Source organism: Oryza sativa, chromosome 12, assembly GCF_034140825.1.
Source record: "Oryza sativa Japonica Group chromosome 12, ASM3414082v1".
NCBI classification, from domain to species: domain Eukaryota; kingdom Viridiplantae; phylum Streptophyta; class Magnoliopsida; order Poales; family Poaceae; genus Oryza; species Oryza sativa.
The window spans coordinates 27,913,973-27,931,609 of record NC_089046.1 but is presented as its reverse complement, the minus strand read 5'-3'; the positions used below and the strand labels follow the sequence as shown (position 1 = coordinate 27,931,609).

Below are 17,637 nucleotides of genomic sequence, written 5' to 3'. Positions count from 1 at the left end.
AGGAGAGGAAGAAATATAAAAAATGTCTGGAGATAGGATGGGCTGGGCCGTATTCCGGCCCATCCGTGCGGCCTTGCACTTCCTTCATCTCTCTCTCTCTCCCCCTCTCTCTCTTCTTCCGCCGCCGCCGCCGCCGCTGCTCTCTCGCTTCGTTTGTCTCCACCGGCGCCGACGCCAGCTGCGTGCTGAAGTAAGCGGATGGACCTCACTCGCCGGCGCCGCCGGAGGCAACCTGCCCCGGGCGCTCCCCTGCCATCAGGTAACCCTGTTCCTCAGTTCTTGGTTTTTTCCCTGCTTGTCTAGGCTAGCCGCTGGCACAGATAAACGCGAGCTCTCTGAACAGCCATTGGTGACAGCATGATTTGGGACCTGTTCACTTTGATGTCATTTTCAACCTTACCAAATTTTGATAAAGTTGCCAAAAAATGGCTATATTTAGTTTGCTGTCAAATTTTGGTAACTATATAAGAAATCTTGCCAAAATTTTGACAAGTTGCTAAAATTTCGGCAATGCCAAAATTTGGTAAGTATTTTTTTGGCATCAAAGTGAACATGCCCTTGGTGTCTATGTTTCAGATGCAATCAACGACAGTGGTGCTAATCCGGAGTATAATCTTGACGAACCCACCATGGAGGAAAAGCTGGCCACCCTGAATCTGCTCAACGGAGGAGGCGACGGGACAGCAGGTGAAGCTACCCAGGAGCAGCCACTCCCCGTGGTGATGCCGCCGAGCGCGGACTCGGTTCACGTCTTGCTCAAGCAGGCTCTGCGGGCTGATGACCACGCATCCTTGCTCAATTGCTTGTACAATAAAGACCACAAGGTATCGTCATGGTTTTCCCTTCTTGCAATGATGCAATGCGATGCTTGCCTGCCGTTTCACTTGCACTGCATTCGGCTATATCGCCAGATTTTCGTGGTACTGAAATATGATTTTATTCATCACTTGCTCTGCTAGTGTTAATCACTAATTCTTACCTGTTATTGAGAGATGTTATAAGTTAACATTGACTAATCCTTGATGCAATTTGGTCATCAAATCTGATAATTTCAGTGTTGGTTTCTGTGCAGGTCATTGTTAATTCAATATCACTTCTTACACCAGCAGACGCTGTGAAGCTTCTCAAGTTCTTCATATTGCTTATGCAATCGAGGTAGGATAATTCGTTAGACGCACTTTTGCAATTCAGTACAAAGAAGATGGGCTTAGGATATACAATTCGGGTTATTATGTAATTCATCAGTAGACATGAAAAAAAGGAGAGCTTCAATTCTTTTTTCTGCATCTATGTTTGACTGGATTTTCATGGGCTACTCAAACAATGATTATATTTACATACTGCCAAGATTATTTGGTTATATTTTGACGTAGAGGTCTTATGTTTTCCATTTTTTCCCCTTTGTCAGGGGTGCAGTGCTGGTTTCCTTGCTCCCATGGCTGCAAAGTTTGCTCAGTCAACACATGAGTAGCATAGTTTCTCAGGAGTCTTCTCTGCTTCTGCTCAACTCACTCTATCATGTGAGTATTTATTAACTAATTCTGATTGCATAGGTAGCAATTAGCTACATTTATGTGAAGGATATTGTTCAGTAATTGAGCTTCTTCTCAACTCACTCTATCATGTGAGTTGTTTAAAATATGTTTTTCCTTTATATCCTTTGGAGCAACAAATATTTTTTTGAAAAACCAGCACATCATTTCCTGGTGATTGATTTAGAACTTTACTGCCCCACGTGAAGTGAAGTTGAGAGCTTTCTTTACCTATACCAGATGGTGGCCTCCTGAATGATACTAGCCTCTGGATATCTAAGCACCGTATTCTCAAGTAACCTGTTTAGCGCCAATTATTATCTTGAATGTATCAGTATGCACGCTATAGCTCAGACATGAAGAGACAGATTGCAGGTCATTTTTGTTTTGAATGTTAGTGTTACCGACTGCATATTCTTTCTGACTCGTGGGATTATTTCCATATATATATGCAACATACCTCTGAGAGTTTACATACCTATAGCATTAGCAGCAAAGTATGGCCTGTACTGCATAAAGAGTTGTCTCCGTATGCACCACTTACAACCTCCTTTAGTGATGTGCATCAGGATGTCTGCATCTAGGCTATACAGCCCCTTGGAATTTGTGGATGTCAAAATTACTGTGAATATGTCAGCTTTTAGTGCACTAGTGGAGACATAATAACAATTATAAGTCATGTGCTCATGTTTATTTTTGGATTTTACTATTACTGATTGCATTTCTCTCAGCTAATTGATGCAAGAACATCGACCTTCAAATCATCGCTGCAGTTGTCTACCTGTCTAGATTATCTTTTCAGTGAGGTAAGTTTTACTTTTACCCCACCAGCAAGTGCCATCATTTTGAGCATTGCAAATCCATAACTGAAAGTATGTATCTCCCAGATTGACGATGATGGATCCGGAGAGGAAGAAGGATCCCCGCCGATAATTTATGAGGACAAGGATACTGATGATGAAGAGTCTGAAGTTGATGATATGGAAACCAGTGGGGAGGGTGAAGATCTGGGGGGTGTTACTGATGCTTCTGAGCATTCAGATGGAAGTGAGGTCATGAGCGACTGATGAATCGATACCTGATGAGCTCTTGATCTTCGTGATGAGAGTTGGAGTTGTGAGTTAACCTCATGATGGGCAGAAGAAGTCGATAGGATAGTTTCTGAACACTTTTCACATTGATTTTTTCTGATGAGTTGCGAGTTGCCTTCAATTCTTTGTGAGCATGTTGTTGGAATTAATGGGTAACTCAGTCTTGCCTGCACTTGTGAAACACATATACTCTTTACCATGAAAATACCCTTTTAGATACATACATCTAGTTTTGACAGTAAAAGAAGGCAAGCATGAAAACTTACAGCAAAAGATTCATCATTTGGTGGACCACTGAAATAGCTTGAATTAAGATGCATATATATGTACTTACCGGCAATTTTGAGTTATGAGATCTGAAAGAGCGGCTGACAACAAACATTGAGACGGGTGGCGTTTTGCAGGCAGGGTTAGGCAAACATGCGGTATTATATTCTCCTCCATCATAACAATTTACAACACAAGTCGCAGATACAACACGGGTTACAAATATGACACGCTCCTTTATTCATTCATCATTACGTGATGGAGTACAAGTTTATAGGTACGGTTACACACACAAGTAGTAGTCTCTGCAGTAGAGGTAATGAAAACACGTACATGCAGCATTCGAACAAGTAAAAAAAAACAGATGTGCATGTCCGTTTTCCAGAATATATATGCAGGATTAGTTAAGAACATATATAGGTAGAAATATATTTTGCACCAATTAATTAAGCAGATTAAGATGGGTACGTAGTAGACATTAGCAAGCAAGCACCAAACCTGTAGATTAGATAGATAGATAGATAGATATCTGGAGCGGTATCATCAGCTGATGATGATGTGTATAGATGAAGTATTGAGCTGATGCAAGAGGAGGCCTTGGATTCGATGGGTGAGGAAATGAAGTAGTAAAATGATCAGCAGGTAGCTTCGCACTTGGTCGAGCAGTCGAAGGAGCAGCCGCCGCCGCCACCGCCGGCGGCGTAGCCATTGCCGGAGCGGCTGAAGGAGACGAAGCACTTCTTCGGGCAGGTCAGCTTCTTGCCGTTGCATGGCCCCTTGTCGGAGCAAACCATCGACGGCGCCTCCGCCCCACCATTCCCGAACCCGCCGACGTCGCCGGCGGCGGCGCTGCCGTACCCAGCTGCCCACGCTGCAGGATCGCCGTTGTACGGGTTGTTGGTGCCGGGGACGAAGAAGCCTGCCGGGATGCCGAAGTCGTAGGCCGGCGGGGCCTGGCCGGCCGGGTCGGCGGTGAGGTCGCGCGCGGCGGCGGCGGAGGCGATTATGCCGGCGGTGAAGAGGACGGAGACGACGACGATGAGCAGCCTTGGAGCCATGGTGGCCATTGTTGGTACGTGGTAAGAGAGATGGATGGAGGGAGGGAGGGAGGTGGTGCAATGGAAGCTAAATTGGCTTGGAGAGGAGAGGAGTCTAATTTTAGATAATAGAAGCTCTATTAAGACTGGGTTACGTTCGTCCACAGATGATTGTGAGAGAAAATTCACCTTGTTTTTTCACGTGCACGTTTTCTAAACTATTAAAAGATGTGTTGTTTGTAAAAAATTTAGGGTCACATCTTTTTTGTCTTAGTATAAGTTATATGCCAATACCAAAAGTTGATTTTGAGGTTTATTTTTCGTAGTTTCTTTTTTTAGCTTGAAGTAAAAAAAACACATATATAAAAGTTTTAACCCAAATTTTTTTTCACAATAGCCAAACATTTGGCGTATTATCCGTAATTGGCCAACCGATGACAACCTTATATAGAAAAGTTGCTTTTAAAAATCATACTAATCTATTTTTAAGTTAAAAATAATTAATACTCAATTAATCATGCGTTAGTGGTTCACATTGTTTTATGCATTTTCTCTTTTCTCCTTCTCTCAAACACTCCCTCAGTCAGTTACACCAAGATGATGTAATCGCGCGCTCTGAGCCCATCCCTGACGAGGAGTATATGGTCATGTTTGGAGAAGCTTTAAGATTCTGAGAAACAACTAGTTGGTCGCCAGATTATGAGAATCTAGAAAAGCTGAGAAACTCGGCTTTTGATTGTTAGTTTAATTTTTGAATTCTACAACTACAACTTCTTAGAATCTGAACGGAAAGCTAAATTATTTGAGGAACCTTCTGAATTTGAAAAGCTGCAGCTATCAAAAACTTTCGGAACAGGCTCTCAAAACTAGAAAGCTGGGAACCTAGGACTTTGAGAGGAAGAAGAGGCAGTGGTAGCAAAGGCCCCAGCATGAGCATGCATCCATGATACTCCATACGTAACTTTCTCTTGTCATGGCCGGCCGGCAGATGGCTGTCTCGCACCACCACCACATTTGCAATAGCAACAGCTAGCGACACTTGCTAACAATAATAAGCTAAAGCTACCAGTAAGCTCAACATCATTTCATGTCCATCTAATACTACCTTCATTAAAATTTTAATGTATGACGCCGTTGATTTTTTATCCAACGTTTGATCATTCGTCTTATTCAAAAAATTTATGTAATTATCATTTATTTTATTGTGACTTGATTCAGTTCTTTAAGCATGACATAAATATTTTTATATTTGTACAAAACATTTGAATAAGATGAATGGTCAAACATTAGATAAAAAGTCAATGGCGTCATACATTAGTGGAGGGAGTATATGTTGGTGTAAACGGTTTGAACTAGCGACATGGATTGATCGATGGATGCGTCGGCCGATCGAATTGATTCGATCGCGAGGTCAGGTGCATGCTGGAAAGGAAGCTGGATGATTTTGTTCGTAGTAGTAAAGTAGTAGAACGTAGTTTCTGCTCTTTCACACGTACAGGAAGAGAAGTATTAAAGTAGTTTCTTTGGCAAAGTAAAGTGGTTGCGATCCCTGCTTGAATTTTATTGCAGACGTAAACCAACTTTTCATGCTCTTTCTAACTGTATACTCCTCTGTTTAATTGTGTTTTGATTTGATCCCCTCCAAATGAGAAAAGAGAACCTCAGACAGATGCATATATAAGTACTGCAGCCAGTGCATTGCATGCACTAGATGAAATAGAGGAGCTCAGAGCTGGCCTGCATCTTGGATGGATGGGATTGAACAACCATACAGATATCCATTCAGGTTCAGTTGACGAAAGAATTAATAGTAGAGGATTGTTGCCGGCCGACAGGGGAATCCCGGTCTCTCTTTCCATCCATCGATCCCTATTCCTGCATATCAACAAATGCGATGCATGCCTGGGCTTTTATGCCCTACCACGCATTTTATTTTTACAAGACGACTTCTACACAAATTGCTACTGGTAGATGTTTGCTTCAGCGGTTCACCAGTAAGCTCTGCATCTCAAAATTTTCTATCAATCAATCGTCAAACATGTATTATTTTTTAATAATGAAAATAGATTGTATCTCCGCCTTCAATCATAAGACACATCCAAAATTTTGTTAAAGATAAAAATAAATCAAAATAAGAAATAAGGTGATGAAACAAATCCCCAACTCCCATTTATTATTGACTAGCGTTAAATCACATAGATTTTTTTAGCTATAATTCTAGCACCACAGAACCAGATCGATCAATATTGAAAAGGCCCATTCTTGGTCCTTCAAACCCCCATCTTGGTCCAAGCCCTGTCACAAGTTTGGCCCATTCTTGTTGCACTGGAAGGGAAGGCCCATGTTGGTTGTATCCGTGCAGCCCATATAAAATGGGCCTGAACTGTAAGTCGGTAATGCGACGTGCGGGCGAAATGTTTGGGCCGGTACGGGTTTCTAACCTACAAGAGGCCTGTTTTTGTTGGGCCGAAATGGTAATGCGACATACGTGAAGCCCATTTTGATTGTGCTAGGAATTTTTTAAAAGAACCCCTTTGGTTAATGGTAGCACATATAGCGGTCCCGTATTTCCTTTGCATATATGCCGTGTTTGGTGTTGGATCCTCCGTCTTCCCCACAAGGAAAGGGAATCGCCGTCCTTCTCGCCGATGGCCACGGCCACTACCCACCAGTCGTCATCATCTTTATCTGGAGCTAGCAAGAGCAAACGATGATGACGATTGGTGGGTAGCCGTCGTCACTCCACTGCGCTCTCGCTGTCCGCCGCCCGCCTACCGGATCGATCAGTGCGGCCAACGGCCGGAGAGGAGACTCACTGGTTGACGTCGACGGCGATCCGACCCGATCGATAACAAGGGCAAAACCTGTTAGGAAACGTTAGGCAAATAAACGATAAACAATGATAGATCAATCACAAAAGACACGAACATCAGTCAACAAAAATATCTTTATTATATTGGGATAAGATTACAGCACCGAAGGTGAAATCTTAAAAGGATAACGATACCCTACGCTTCGCTCCGGCCAAGCCTCCAATAATGGGCTTCCGCTTCGCTCTGACAGAAGCTGGTCTTTATATATGTGCAAATGAATTTGGAATACAACTCAACAAAACCGTCAAACCATAATAGTTAGGCCTAGGATGATCTATCTTTGATCGATCGATATATTCGCGCGCAAGAATCGATCCAAGCCAAGGTGACTCACCACTCCACTCCACTCCACTAGTATCGATCGATATGCCGATGCGCGCCGCCACCTCCTCGCCGCGGTGCGCGTCCTTCTCCTGCAACCGCGGAGGCGCCCACGCCCACCTGGGCCAAAGCTGCGGCCGCCCGCTGGGCCGAGCTGCCGGGTGCCTCGCCGCCGCCTTCTTCGCGTCGCTGGAGCGCTGCTCCTGCGTCGAGTTCCCCACGGACGACGACGACGACCACCCTCCCAGGAGCCGGGACGTCGTCGTCGTCAGCGAGGCGGCGCCGCTGCTGCCCCGCGCCACCACGGCGGCGCCGAAGAAGAGCACGTCGACTACGACGGCCGGGAAGGGCAAGATCAGCAGGGGTGGCTTTCGCTGTTGTGACAACACCACCACTGCTAATTAATCAATAGTCTTCAATTCTTCTTCTTGCAGTATGCATGTTGCAAATGAATAAACCAATTGTTAGTTAGTTTCTCGCTGATGAATTGTACTATGTCATAAGTTCATTTTGGATGAATCATCCTACATATATACTCCTATATGTGTATCACACTCCAATGGTCTTCGGTTCAATTGCTCTCCAGCTTAATTTAATCTGGTTGAAATGTAGGAATATTTAGCGTGCAGTTACGTACTGATCCCCCATCTTCAATTCTTGATTGCACGGATGAACTTACGTGGTTTTCATGAGATTTTCTACGGTGCTTGGGATTTATCTGGGAGCATGTTTACTGTCCAGCAAGTTGTACCGCCTGGTACTGGTACCGGTCGGTGCCAAAACTCATCCGACCGTTCAATTCGGGATGGATAGGATTGGGAGAGAAAATTAGCAGTGGTGCGCTCAATTTCAGCACCGACGGCGTGTGAGCAGGGGCGGCGGAGTTGAGGATACTTTCCCTGCGCTGAGGGCCCGAGGAGGAGTAGTCCTTCCTGGCGGCGACGGATGGAGAAGGAGGATTCTTTCTCGGTGCCGAGAGGATGAGTACGTACTTCCTAGCGGCGAGGGGCGGACGAGGCGGAGTTCTTCGCGGCGCCGCACGGACGAGGTCGACGCACTCCAGGCAGCGGCGGTGGCATTGGTGGGAACCCTATCACACTATCCGCTTGACTCCCATCCATCTATTGCACGTGAAATTATATTTTTGCCTTTCCACCTTAGTTCTTAGGTCGGTACTGTACCAAGGACAGAATTGGTATCTCACGGTACCAAACTCTACCAGCTGTTGGATCGGGTCTAGGAATTCAGTACCGGCCGTTGGACGGTAAAAAAAACTCTTTATCTGGACTGTTGATAGAAGGTACCTGAGGTACCTTTCAAGCACCGTAAAAGACCTCGGTTTTCATACATATCACTTAATCCTAACTAAATGATGATGAATCTGTTCCTTGTGTTTGTTCTTTCTTCTCTCTTTCTTTTTAGACTGGTTTTCTTTTCTCTCTTTTTCTGCACGGCCTGATTCGCACCATCCATCAGCATAAAGCTAGCTAGGATTAGAAGCCGTTGCTTCTACAGAGTAGGCCTAGTTTACAGCAGCCCAGCAGCTGGATGGCCCAAGCCCACATGCCCAAATGTCCATCACAATTCACATTTCCAGTGCCTCTCCATCAACATCTCATTAACTAAGCTTTCTTTTTCTCAAGATCCTGCTTACCTATTAGGGAGATCCACTGATTATCTGAACCTGCGGGGGTGTACTCTCAACTCTGATTAACACCTTTAACCCATCACTTGCCCATTTCCTAATGGCCCCAGGCAGCATGACAACTGCATGTGCCCTGCCTTTTCTGTTTTAACTGCTTGGTTTAGCTTTGAAAACAACCAATGGTATACTGTCTACATGCATCATCTCCTGATCTCAGACTCACATAGGAGTGTTTACTTCAACAAGAAAAAAGAACATTATTGTGAGACCTTTTGTAGTGAGAGTCTATGCCTACCTGTCACATGTTGTGCAATATGTGACTCTTAATTCTAGTTCCTAATCCAAAGGCAGTAGGAAATTAACTATATACACCATATTTATACATTTACTACAAAAGATGCATGCCTGCCTACTCTTTTACTACTAGATTTAGTCATTTAATCGAAAAGTAACATATTTCAAGTGACACTGAATAAAGTTGACAAGCCACAATAATTACTACTAAAAACTAATTATATAAGATAAAGGTGTATGCAGAGAACTGTTGCTAGCATATAGCCGGACACCTGGCCCAATCTCCTCAGTGCATCCTCCCTGTCAAACCAAACAAGAAACTAAGATTCCAATTTCTGAATTTCCAAAAGCCTCCCTAGATGCGGTCTTTTCTCCAAACCTGGAGGCAAACCATGTGCCTGCACTTGCAAATATATGCAGTAGTCGCTAGATCTCATCGTGCGTGCATGCATCTTCAGAGACTTCAGGTACAGACACCAAAATTCAGGCTTTGATGGATAGGAACTACACATGCATGGAGGCCATCTGTCCATCCATGGCACTTAACTAACATAACTCCCTGCTTTTATTTCACTATATTATGTGATTATACTCGTACTGTTAGCTAACTAAACTATACTTTTATCTCCAATGACTCTTCTTGATTAGTACCCTAGCTCACAGTACTCTTCTCAGACTGTCTCCTTTTCCCTTTCACTAAGCAATAGGTATGTTGATCTTTCTGTCGAGCTAGCTAGCTAGAGCTTACCATTGTCTGGTTGATCTTCCATACCTTCTCTGTGTTGTCTCGTGCTACCCACTTGCTGTAACAGAAAGGTCGTGCCTCAACATCGCCTGCTTTATTAGTCTAGCTAAAGGAGGCAGCTTTAGTACTTATTAGATCTTATGCATAATAATGCATATACATTTAAACATAATTAATGATGCATCATTGTTTTTTTTTTTGAACTTGTGAATGTTGCCTTTGAGATTTGCACTAGAGTATGACTTACAAATTGGAGTTAATCCCATCTTTCTGAAAGCTTTGCTATGCATCATGCGACCATGCAGCTTGCATGCATGATCTCTACCTAATCAAATTACTTGCACATAGCACTGACAGTCACTAAATATTGATGCATGGGTGGACACTGTGCTGATCATTAAAGGAAAGATGCAATTACCTTTTTTAGAGGAACAGTGGAAGATTACTTACTTGCTATGATATGCAATACTACTAGAATATTCCACATAGATGGAAGCATATATAGATATATGTTGTCTACAAGTTTTATTCTTTGAGATGATGATGGGTGACTAGTGTAACATTAGCTTTGATGCTATATATTCCAGTGGCTGAGCATATACTCCATCGACCAGATATCTGTATTCCTTCATGAAAGAGCTAAGGTAGCATGGCCAACCAGAATGTTTATATATATGCCCCCCTTTTGAGTTAATTACATGTAGCTTTCGATGACCTATCATCGAACAGTCATGATCAGTAAGAATGCACTAGCTTTGCTGCATAAAAATCAAGGGCAGGTTTGCTGGTGTCCCAAAAGTAGTGGTGTGGGTGCGCTCCATGGTTTCAATGTCATAATGTAATGGCTTTTAATTTCTACTATCAGGCTACATATATTAATTTAATTTCACGATTACATTGTGTCCATGTAATAATATAATATAGAATTCTGTTAGTTATACTAGTACTGTTTAACTGTCGCTTGCTTTCAGATATATAGATCGATGGTGCAATCCAGCAAGAAATTCAACAACATCTTATCAAATAATTCAGGTCAGACTGACTAAGGATGGGTTTAAACAAACTTTTCGATTGCTAGTCATAGAATAATCATTTATCAGTATATAAGACAGCTGAGCATGCAAATCAATAGATCTTGCTGGCCCTAGGCAGCAAAAAAAAATCGAATATAAGATTTGCTATCCAATATCTTGTGGGCGTGCAAAAAACAATTAGAAGAACCTGCTAGCTAGCTATATACCTCTCCCTTTCCTTAGTGATTAAGGTTTTAGAGCTTCTCAATGAGAGTAACTAGGTCGGGCTTTAACTAGTTTTTCTTCCCTTCTCGATCCTCTGTAAAATTAAAGGTGTTTTTATTATTATTCTGTGATAAACAATTGGGCATTGGAGATTATTGGTTTTGTTATTTGGAATTTATTCACGAAGTGGTTTTGGAGATGATCGGATTTACAGGTGATCGCAGGATCTATCATTTTATGTGGACTAGTCAGACCGTCAGACCGGTGTGTATTGCGCGGTCAGACAGGCGCAACCCGCGGTCTGACCGGCCGACACTGTATCGGTTTCGGTTTCGGATTGTTTATTTGGATATCCGAGTTTATTTCATGATTATGACTTCTAGATGGATACTATACGTATGTAATACTATTGTTTGCTGCTAATGAGTCAAGTTAGAGATAGCTTGGTCTCAGAATATGGTTTCTTTGTTTGTTCCATGTGTAGGTGACTCGATGTCTCAGGAGAGTATTTGCAGTGATGGACGGGGAGTCGGCTTGGGGATAAGACGACGTCCGTGGTGGTCAGAGATCATGCGGGATACTTAGGCTAGAGTTGATGCACGTGGTTGATGGAGATTCCATATGGTATACGATGGAGTTATTGTGTGCGTATGGGATGCGGAGTCGAATTTGGAAGGAGTCCAAATTTGATACGATTGGTTATGTAAAGTTTCTTTCTTGTACTAAAGGGTTTCCTAAGGTGTTTAGGACTCCTAGTATGAGTTTGGTTCGTGGCTTTAGGCTGCCTACCTCATGTATAAATAGAGGGGGAGCGTGAGGCTTCCCGGTATCGCTTTAGAGAGCAATAGAATTGAGTTTTGAGTTAGGGTTTCGAGTTTAGTCGAAATTTTTGTAAGGAGTGATGTTGATACACTTTGTAAAGACAGAGAGAATCAATAAAGTCGTTATCCACTTTAAGAGTTCTTTGATTTGTGTTTACCGGGTTTCGGCGATCTAACCGGCGATCTACCGGCTGTCAGACCGGCGGCAAGCGGCGGTCAGACCGGCGGGAGCACGGCAGTCGGACCGGCAGCGGCGACAGGCGTAGCAGGCGACTTCGGCGGTCAGACCGGAGATTCTACACCGGTCAGACCGGCGGCATCCACTCGGTCAGACCGGCAGATCAATTTCAGTCAGACCGACTTTCGTCGATTTCGAGGGTAACTTTTATTTCCACTAAAAGTTTTCGGTTTTTGGGTATACCAACCATTCACCCCCCTCTGGTTGGCTTAGTTCTTGTGATTCGATCCTATATCTTCTTCTCTGGAGAGTGAAGACTACCAACCTAGCTAAGCTACCTACCTTTCATTTTCACAGATGATAATCTAGGATTCTCCCTTGTCCATGTAAGAATATGCCCAAAGCATCATAAGGTGTACACAGAACACAGCCACCCTAGATACATGTGAATAGTTCTTGAGCTTTTGTAGTTCACAAGATTCTATTGCTAAGTATGATGCTACACGGATGTGTACTATCTATGTGCGGTTACACGGCCGTCAGGTTAAAGTTGGTAAACATCGCAGTATCTGTAATTTAATTTGTAGACAATTGAACTAGCTAGTCATGCAACCTTTTTACTTTGCAGTTAAAGTTTTGCACTTTCATAGGGTGAAAGGTGAAACAACTCTGAACTGGTGTAGCTTTCATCTGCAAATTGTACCAAATACTGCAGGTAAGGGTAAAACCAGGGTAGAAACTAGAAAGAATATATGGTTTTGACATGCGCAATCTTCTATTATATACTAAAAATCCATTAAACTTCCTACAAACGCTCTCAAGCCGCCATGTGGCATCCTACAAACGCTCATAAGCCACCATGTGGCGCTCTAATAAATTATGGAAACTATAAGAAAAAAACAAAAATATCTGACCGTCGATTTTCATTTAAAACAGTGGACCCAGTGATTTTAACCATCAGATCAAAATAAAATCTCTCCTCACCCTTCTCTCCTGGGCCCACACGTGCACTTTCCCGACTTCTGTACGTACGCATCCTCCCCTCATTTTCTCGTTTTTTTCTTTTTTCTAATTAAGGTAGTTATTACGAGATACACACCATAACGTATTATTGTAAATGGTTATATCCCTTCTTGCATGGAGCAACAAGCTGGCTGTGCAACCTGCAAGCAGTAATTTTTTTTATGGACGATATATACTTTTATGATATACGCTTGAATGGTTGTATTTTTTATTTAAATTAATCAACAAGCTAAGTCCTATATTCACTATATTTACTATGTTTTTATATAGAAATAGACATGTGATGGGTATCTAATGGGTAAAAAAAATTTAGCCGTTTGAGATATAAGTATGGGATATGAGTTCCTCTGTTACATGCATGGTTGGTGGCGGATCGTTACATAGTATAAATGATTGTATATAAACAATAGATAGCTAAATGATTATATTTTTTTAATATATTCATTTTTAGTTTGATCCATTTAGGCCTTTCTTGATATCTGATAAATATATTGTTAGGCATAAACCTATATCCTTTCCGTGACAACTAAACAGCAACGAAACGTTGTATAAAAATTGACAACCTATATCATATCATCATCTGTTAGATGTCCATTACAACATCTCTATGTCTACACATTTCACATATAATAAATTAAAAAAAACATAAAAATTTTGAGAAAAAAAAAAGCATATGACCATGAGTTTTATTTAAATCGATGGACCCTTCCCTCTCCGAAAAGCTCAGTGCTCTCCTCTCCTCTTCCCCTTCCTATTATCTAGCTAAAGTCTATTAAACTTCCTACAAACGCTTCTAAGTTGCCACATGACACTCTAACAAATTAGAGAAATCGAAGAAATTACAAGAAAAAAGCAAAACATCTAACCCTCGATTTTCACTTAATACGGTGGACCCAATATTCTACATTATTAGAAAAATCCCAAAACCCATCTCCACCGCCCCCTCCTCTTGGGCCACCTCTTCTCGCGGTACGTACATCCCTCCCTCCCTCTTTCCTTCCTTCCTTTTTTTAATCTTCTAGCTAACAAATTAATAAAAATCATAAAAATTCTAATTTTATAAAAGTTGATGAACCCATTAATTTTAACCATACGATCTTCATTTGAAAAGAAAATCTGGTACCTGCACCCTCACCGCCACATCCATACGTGCGTGCGCACATAACCCTCCTAACTCTCCCCTCCTTTTCTATTTCTTAAGCTAACTTCTATTTTTTAGCTAAGACTCAATCTATCAAAAATTAATAATTGGATTTCTAAATGATCGTAAATCTCAAGTTAATTTTTTTCTCATTTTTTGAATTATTGTGCTATATATAATTAAATACATAATTCGAGATCCATATACATAGCTCAAACTTCTAATATAAATGTTTAAGAGCAAATTTTTAAACAACATATTAAACAAATATTAAATTTAGATCCTATAAACGCTCCTAAATCGCCACGCGGCAATCATACCAATGCTCCTAAATGACATGTGACTGCTCCTAAATGACATGCGACCCTCTAATAAATTATAAAAAATCACAGGAATTATATTTAAAATAATCTAACCATTGATTTTTTTTAATATTTACAATCATTAGATCTAATATTAATCTTAACCTACTTAAAAACTTCAAGATGATTCTATCCTCCATTGCTTGATGATGCCATCCATGAGTCAGCCGCATGTACTCCGCATATATGTTTCGTTCACGAGGGAGAGAGCGCGTGATTTTGACTCAAATTGAAAAAAAAAAGAACCAAATCATTCGACTCAGCTCACTGAAAGAAAAAAGCAAATGGAAAAAACATCTTACTTCTAATTTAAAATTAATTTGCCATACCTGTTTTTAACAAGCCAATACATATGCCCGCGTATTGCGCGGGCTACCTTCCTAGTTGGATTAATTAAAAGCAGTAACTTGTAACTTTGCAATGGATCAAAAACCACGGCAATGAAAAGGAAAACAGAATATATATATATTCGCTGATTATTACCACTTTCTACAAAATTTGGCAAATCGTCAATGCGAGTGGACATAGTATACTTGCAAAGTTATATGCGACGACAATCCACCTGTCTGTCTATGATATGAAATGAAGCTTTTTCCAAAGCTTCAACAGAGGGGACTGGAAGGAAGAGCAAACAAAGTTGGCTGCCACGTCAGAAAACCACTAGTGGGCCCCACAAACCCACTGGGTTGAATCGAATCGACGGCTATAAAATGGGCCCTTCCTTCACTTGTTCCCTCCCTTTTCCCTCTCCTTCCACTCGACCCCCTCTCTTTGGTTGCTAATTACCATTCTGCCCCTCTCACCTCCACTGCCATGGCCGGCCTCCCCTTCCCCTCCGACTCCGACACCGCCCTCGAGGCCTTCCTCGCCGACATTGGCTTCGGCGCACCATGTCCGGAAGCTGCTCCGGCGCCGTCTCCGTCGCATCCGGACACGACGGCGGCGGCGGCTACTGATGAGCCGGTGATGGCCGGTGACGACCAGGCCGACGAGGAGCGGCGGCGGCGGCTCCGGCGGAGGATCTCGAACCGCGAGTCGGCGCGCCGGTCGCGCGCGCGGAAGCAGCGGCACCTCGACGAGCTCCGGGCCAAGGCCTCCGCGCTCCGCGCCACCAGCCGCGACCTCGTCGCGCGCCTCCGCGGCGCCAGGGCGCGCGCCGCGCTCGTGGCGCTCACCAACGCGCAACTCCGCGACGAGGCCGGCAAGCTCGCGCTTCGCCTCGCCGCCGCCCGCCGCGTCATAGCTCTCCGGCAGCTCTACTCCGCCGCCGCCGCCGGCGGTGGCTTCGAGATGCAGGCGCTCGCCTCGTTGATCGCGTAGGCGATCGATCCCACGTGGACGCATGCATGCACGTGCCGACTTTTTTGACTTGGTCAAACCTGGGCCGGTTAAACGAATTCTCCAACTCGAATGAATGGATGAACTGATGAACTCGAATGGCTGTAGATAAAAGTAGCAATCATTTTGCTGAGATAAAAAATAATCACAGTGAGATGAAATTGGCAAGGACGAGCAAAGCTAACGATGAACGAACGCTCTATTACTATCGCTCGACCATCAGTTGCTCATTTTTCTCGATCTTGGAGGACGAATTGTCCCGAATTCAATATATCATGCCGATGAAATTTGATATGTCATGACATGAACTTGAGTGCACCAATTGATCGATCTATCCGGGCTAAATTTCTCCGAGATCAATCAAATCAGCCATTTTACTTTTCGTTCCGTGCTGTCAAATCCTGTGGGGGTATTTGGTACTTGTCACTCTCGAGCAAGCAGAGATGGAATTGAGTTTGGTGATCACTAAAGTTGATGTTTGAATTGCACATATTCTTGTCGGTTAATTAATATTATTTTTTCCTTCATATCGCATGGGCGAAAGTGATATATGAGATGCATATACACAAATGAACCATTTGATCAAAGATCCATCGGATTCTCTGCATCCATCAGAAACGGACTTCTCACTCACAATCATAGAGTTTACAGTATAATCGATAGCAGAAGATCATAAGCTAGCGGTCAGTTGAGCTGAGCTAATCACCCGTGGTTGATCAAAGCTTAATTAGCTGGTCAGATGCTATACAATTAATGTCGTTTTCATTGCTGAACAGAACATTAGTTACAGTGAGCCAATGGCGGCTGGCTTTTATACATGTACTCCCTCCATTTCAAAATATTTGACACCGTTGACTTTTTTAGTACGTGTTTGACCATTCGTATTATTTAAAAAATTTAAGTAATTATTTATTCTTTTCATATCATTTGATTCATTGTTAAATATACTTTTATGTACACATATATTTCATGTACACATATAGTTTTACATATTTTAAAAAATTTTTAATAAGACGAACGATCAAATATGTGCTAAAAAGTCAACGGTGTCAAACATTTTAAAACAGAGGGAAGTATTAGAACAAGATTTTTTTTTTCAGTAATTTGATCGAGCTGGTGGCGAGTCACCATCGCCACGTCGAAAGCACAAACGCGATCGATCGATCGATTCGAGCTAGCAATGTGTTTTACGTCTCGTTTGCTAATGGCGCTTGTGTTGCTCTCGCCACTTTTAATTACTTCGTGCCCTGACTTTAATTTGTTTATTTGATTCCATGGAGAAATCCTGGGAGCCTAAGCCTACTAGCTAATTAACATGTCTAATTGCTTTCTCTTCTTTTCGTTTGTTCGTTGAGTTGTTACTTCTGGATTCTGGTAGTATGTGTCTACAGATGCAAGCTGGTAGATACATTAATCTGAAACAATCACTGTGCTTTGCTGTAGCTGGATGTGTTTGCATCCAACAGATGTTTGGACAGCTTTGGATGGAGCCTTCAGGAAAAAGAGAGGATCACACCATGGCGATTCGTTGTTGATCCTCTTTCAGTGTCCTACTGTGCTGCCTTTTGTGATGGATACACCTGAAGTGGACAAATTTATCTTAAATAACTTGGCAAAATTTGCAGGAGGCATCATTGTCCTCTTCAACTTGTATGACTGAATGGACTAAGTTACCCCGCTGAACTATATCCAACTGGTATTCCTTCGCTTCTCGAATAATCGACACCGGTA

At 42.5% G+C, this 17,637-nt stretch overlaps 4 protein-coding genes across 4 annotated transcripts; 3 read left to right on the top strand and 1 right to left on the bottom strand.

Moving 5' to 3' along the window:
* Positions 1-120: 120 nt before the first annotated feature.
* LOC4352882 (U3 small nucleolar RNA-associated protein 5) lies at positions 121-2,842 on the top strand. Its single transcript, XM_015763006.3, has 6 exons — positions 121-259; positions 577-824; positions 1,073-1,155; positions 1,409-1,520; positions 2,264-2,338; positions 2,420-2,842. Exons 1-6 carry the CDS (start codon positions 199-201, stop codon positions 2,597-2,599), a joined length of 759 nt encoding a protein of 252 aa, XP_015618492.1. The 5' UTR covers positions 121-198; the 3' UTR covers positions 2,600-2,842.
* Positions 2,843-3,033: 191 nt separating this feature from the next.
* LOC107278623 (uncharacterized) lies at positions 3,034-4,075 on the bottom strand. The gene has a single exon (XM_015763007.3). The coding sequence runs from the start codon at positions 3,955-3,957 to the stop codon at positions 3,526-3,528; it is 432 nt and encodes a 143-aa protein (XP_015618493.1). The 5' UTR covers positions 3,958-4,075; the 3' UTR covers positions 3,034-3,525.
* A 2,900-nt stretch (positions 4,076-6,975) lies between these two features.
* LOC4352881 (uncharacterized) lies at positions 6,976-7,675 on the top strand. Its single transcript, XM_015763505.3, has one exon. It carries the CDS (start codon positions 7,167-7,169, stop codon positions 7,524-7,526), a length of 360 nt encoding a protein of 119 aa, XP_015618991.1. The 5' UTR covers positions 6,976-7,166; the 3' UTR covers positions 7,527-7,675.
* A 7,343-nt stretch (positions 7,676-15,018) lies between these two features.
* On the top strand, positions 15,019-16,236 carry LOC9272516 (ocs element-binding factor 1). Its single transcript, XM_015763561.3, has one exon. It carries the CDS (start codon positions 15,382-15,384, stop codon positions 15,886-15,888), a length of 507 nt encoding a protein of 168 aa, XP_015619047.1. The 5' UTR covers positions 15,019-15,381; the 3' UTR covers positions 15,889-16,236.
* The last annotated feature ends 1,401 nt before the right edge of the window (positions 16,237-17,637 follow it).

Excerpts from the sequence above, each read along its gene's own strand:
- LOC107278623 (XM_015763007.3), bottom strand. The coding sequence starts at position 3,957 with ATGGCCACCATGGCTCCAAGGCTGCTCATCGTCGTCGTCTCCGTCCTC.
- LOC4352881 (XM_015763505.3), top strand. The coding sequence starts at position 7,167 with ATGCCGATGCGCGCCGCCACCTCCTCGCCGCGGTGCGCGTCCTTCTCC.
- LOC9272516 (XM_015763561.3), top strand. The coding sequence starts at position 15,382 with ATGGCCGGCCTCCCCTTCCCCTCCGACTCCGACACCGCCCTCGAGGCC.
- LOC4352882 (XM_015763006.3), top strand. The coding sequence starts at position 199 with ATGGACCTCACTCGCCGGCGCCGCCGGAGGCAACCTGCCCCGGGCGCT. Across the intron at positions 825-1,072 it reads TGTACAATAAAGACCACAAG|GTCATTGTTAATTCAATATC; the intron begins GTATCGTCATGG and ends GTTTCTGTGCAG. Across the intron at positions 1,521-2,263 it reads TGCTCAACTCACTCTATCAT|CTAATTGATGCAAGAACATC; the intron begins GTGAGTATTTAT and ends CATTTCTCTCAG.